The following is a 3,757-nucleotide window of genomic DNA, read 5'->3' as shown; positions in this document are numbered from 1 at the left end:
AGTTTTTAAGTTTATATGTTTACTTAAAGAGTCACAACATAGTTGTCTGCCCTGAAACGATTTTTGTTCCAGTTTCTGCTTGGATTGTACATCTTATTTGTCAGACAAATTATTTCAAAGACATTTTTTTAAAAGTAGCCACTGAAAACATGCTGCTTTGTGAAAATAGCTTTTTACTGAATGAGCTAGAACCAATGCTTGGAAGGTGAAATATGAAAAAAAATGTCTAGAAAAAAACACATGCTGTTTTTTTGTTTGGTTATTGTTTGGGTTTTTTGTTTAATAGTGAGGTTGACTATCCATTAGAACAAACTCTAAAGGAATCTGACTCCTGAAATTTTCACATCAAAATGTGATTGTATTTTGGAAGTTGTAGTCAAGCTCAACTTAATGAATTTAGTATTTAGGTTACTGACTAAAAATTTTGGAGCTGTACTGTTAGCATAGGTTAATAATTGGCTCTTTCTGACCTTAGCGTCTGTAGTCCCTCTCTGTAGTGGTTTGCAACAGTGGGATTGTGCTGGCAAGGACTAGACAAGTATGTTGGTTAAATACAGAATGCATATTGATTGCTGGGGGAAGGAGGAAGTATAGTGGCTTTATTATTGCCTTTATTGTGGTAAATTGATTTACTGGAGGAGAGGGAGAAGTTAATTCTTCGTATCAATCATCCTATGTGCCAAGGTCCCAAAATTAATGAGTATCACTCACTCTGTAAAGTGTTGTGTTTTGTAAAAAAAGAATGTTTCTCTGGTTATTACGCTGTGCTGCTTCTCCTTTTTGTTGCTTGGTATTTTAAAATGCTGCAGAGATGAGATACTCCCATTTATGCACACTTTAATTCCAGATTTTATGTTATAAACAGGATAGGATTTCACTATGGCAGTGCAGATCCTGCGGAAGGCATCTGTGTGGGCAAAGAAGCGCAAGATCACTTTGTTGGCTGTTTCGTGCATGGGACTGTTTGGTGCTAACCTTTCCCATCATGTGTTTCCTGAGCAGACATTCAAACTGTTGCATGAGTGCTGGTCAGAGGGGCAGCCAGCGGAGCTTTCACAGAGGCTTTGTGGTGTCTTTCAGGATGTCCTACAAGATACTGGTGTGAAGTCTGCTGAGTCCTATCGAGCCTTTGCAGCTTCTGGCTTCCACCCTGTGAGTGCTGGAATCCCCTGGCTGCCTGCAGGCTCGTGGGTGGGCATCCCACCTAATTTTGATAGCACAGCTGAGGATAAAAAAGGAATAGTCAACCATGTTGTTGTGATCAATGGCAAGGAAGTAGACTGGGAGAGCAAGGAAGGTGTTGCTTTGAAAGAAGCTCTGACTTTTTCGCTCGAAGCTCAGAAGTTTGGCATTGCCAGAGAAATTGTGTATTTGCAGAACGGCAGCCCTTTGGCAATTGCAGTTGTGGCTCCAACTTGCTTAGCTGGTACAATTCTCTGTGGAAAAGGCGTAAAGCTACTTCTGGGTTTATCTCCTGGCCCCGTGATACTTCGTGGCATCTGTAACCTTGTAACTGCTGCTGGTGGACTAATGTGCTATTACATTTCTTATGATGCTATGACCTATCATCTGGACTGCAAGGCTGACAGGAGGGCAGCTACTGTTTCCAAAGACTACGCCAGAGGTGGGGTTGAATTTTATGATAAAATCTTGTCCCGCAACAGGATTCTTCGTGGTCTGATGGGCAAACAAGGGACAAAAATGTATGCCCCAAGTGGTAACCTTTTCCCAAGATACTGGTTCAGAGTAAAGTACACCCCGTACACTTACCGAAGAGATTTGATTGTTAATATTTTAAAAGAGCTCCAGGCACAGAAAGGGAGTGCTTGAATTTCAAACTTGTGAATTATGTATTCTCTTGAAACACTGCTGTGCTTTTTTTTTTTTTTTTTTTTTTTCCCCTCTGTATCTTCATTAGAATTTCAGGGTTTATTTTTGCATATAGTTCCGAAGCAGTTATTGCACATTCTGTGAATAAAGAATTCTCTCTTCAAATATTAAAGACTTGCTTCAAAAGTACTCTGTTCTGTGTGCATCTCAAATCACAAGACCGCTGAGGAAGGGAATTTCTCAGATGCTGATCTGGAAGTTCTGCTGTTTTGCTCTGCCTCCCTGCCAGTGAAAAATGGAAGTGGTAAAGTCCAACAGAGAGTTTGGGGAGCATTATAATTTAAACTGGGGTGTTTGTATGGATGTTTGCCATTCATCCTATCAACAACCCAAAGATATTTAGAAGGCTGGGCAGCCTGTATCAGGTTGTTACATAAATACCTGGGCAGTGCTTCTGGGGTGTTTTTTTAAGTTCTTCTGCTGTGTAAATTCTTATGCTGGGATCACCATTGCAATGGCCATATGTAACATGACAGCCATGGGTTGTTTGCTCTATTGCAGGTGGGGTAAGTGCGTTCAGGAGGTTTTCTGTGTGCCTTGTTACATTTTTTATTTCATGTAAAATACGTGTTGATGTGTGTCACCCTTTTATGTCAAAGAAGGCAATGTCTAAGAAATAAGTCTGGCATTTGTTGCAGAAGCTATTGAGGCAAGGCATTACCATTCTTTTCATCTCCTTGGAGACCTGGTGAGCTCCAAGGTGGTTATAAAAGGGCCGGTCAACACCCCAGTGCAGCGGGTTATGGCTGATGGAATTAGCGCGCTGACAATTCATCTTGGCCATTCTCCAGATGAGAAGTTAACAGAGGAAACCATTCTGTTTCAGATTAACCTAAGAAGGCCTTGTCTGGCAGAGCTTTGCCTAGGATTACTCATCTTCTGGGAGAAGGATCTTCAGTGCATGGCCAATAAACTTTCCATGATAGCCTCACCTTACAGTTTTTTTGTGATCTCCAAGGTGATTGTTCTCAAACTTTGTAGTTCCCTCTTTTCTGTGTTTCTCTTGCAGCCTTTCAAGTAGCCCTCCGTGATGATGCCATAGCAGTTCTCCTCATCTCTATTGTCACTCTTACAGGAAATTCTATTATTTTGTATCTTCTCAGTACAGATGTGTTGAGTATCCTCTCTACCCTGGTTTTGTCCCTTTTTCATCTGCCACAATGTTAACTGTCATGCCTGTGTTTGCTTGAAACATTACTGAGTTCTGCTTTCCCTTTGAATCACCTGGTTATGGCTATACTAGCTGCTGAAGCCATATGCAGAAGATGTTTAGGTTTCTGCTGAAGTACTCTGTGTCATGGATGTTTTTCTGGACTGTGACCTATCACTTGCAGTTGTCCTTGAAGTATTAAGTAATGAGATGCCTCTTAGGTGCTTTCTGGCTCTAGGGCATAAGGTTGTTGTGGCCTTTGTGAAAGAGTTTGATGAAACCTTGTATTCTGTGGAATAAAAGGAGACTTTACCTTTAGACAGGGGGCTTTTAAAGCTTCAGCCTAAATTTTTTTTTTATGCCTTTTGCAGGTAAATCCAATGTAACGGGTCAAGATAGAGGTTTTTTGGTTAAGTGATGCTGTGGCTCAAAACTGGAATGTAACTCCTATTCTGTACAGCCTTTGAGCTCAGTTCATCATTGTCTTACTCTGTCAGACAAGTCTAAGTTCCATGAGATATTATCAAAGAGAACTTGGCCTACTTTTATGTGGTTTAAGGAAATGCTACTACATAAAGGATACAGAGGGGAAACAGAGGCCTTCTTTGAGATTTACAACAAGTGGCAATTTAAAATTAAATTAAGGAAATCTGCTTGCCACTCCTTACTGCTGCTTTTCATTGAGGTGCCTGCAGCTAGTCCTGTACATTCTCAGCT

At 40.9% G+C, this 3,757-nt stretch overlaps 1 protein-coding gene across 1 annotated transcript; it reads left to right on the top strand.

Moving 5' to 3' along the window:
* Window positions 1–870: 870 nt before the first annotated feature.
* On the top strand, window positions 871–2,002 carry TMEM177 (transmembrane protein 177). The gene has a single exon (XM_009996046.1). The coding sequence runs from the start codon at window positions 880–882 to the stop codon at window positions 1,828–1,830; it is 951 nt and encodes a 316-aa protein (XP_009994348.1). The 5' UTR covers window positions 871–879; the 3' UTR covers window positions 1,831–2,002.
* The last annotated feature ends 1,755 nt before the right edge of the window (window positions 2,003–3,757 follow it).

This window comes from Chaetura pelagica, unplaced genomic scaffold (assembly GCF_000747805.2).
Source record: "Chaetura pelagica isolate M959 unplaced genomic scaffold, ChaPel_1.0 scaffold3, whole genome shotgun sequence".
Taxonomy (NCBI): Eukaryota; Metazoa; Chordata; class Aves; order Apodiformes; family Apodidae; genus Chaetura; species Chaetura pelagica.
This window is presented reverse-complemented; position numbering and strand designations above follow the sequence as displayed.

Bases quoted from the DNA above. Each gene is read 5' to 3' on its own strand.
- TMEM177 (XM_009996046.1), top strand. From the start codon at position 880: ATGGCAGTGCAGATCCTGCGGAAGGCATCTGTGTGGGCAAAGAAGCGC.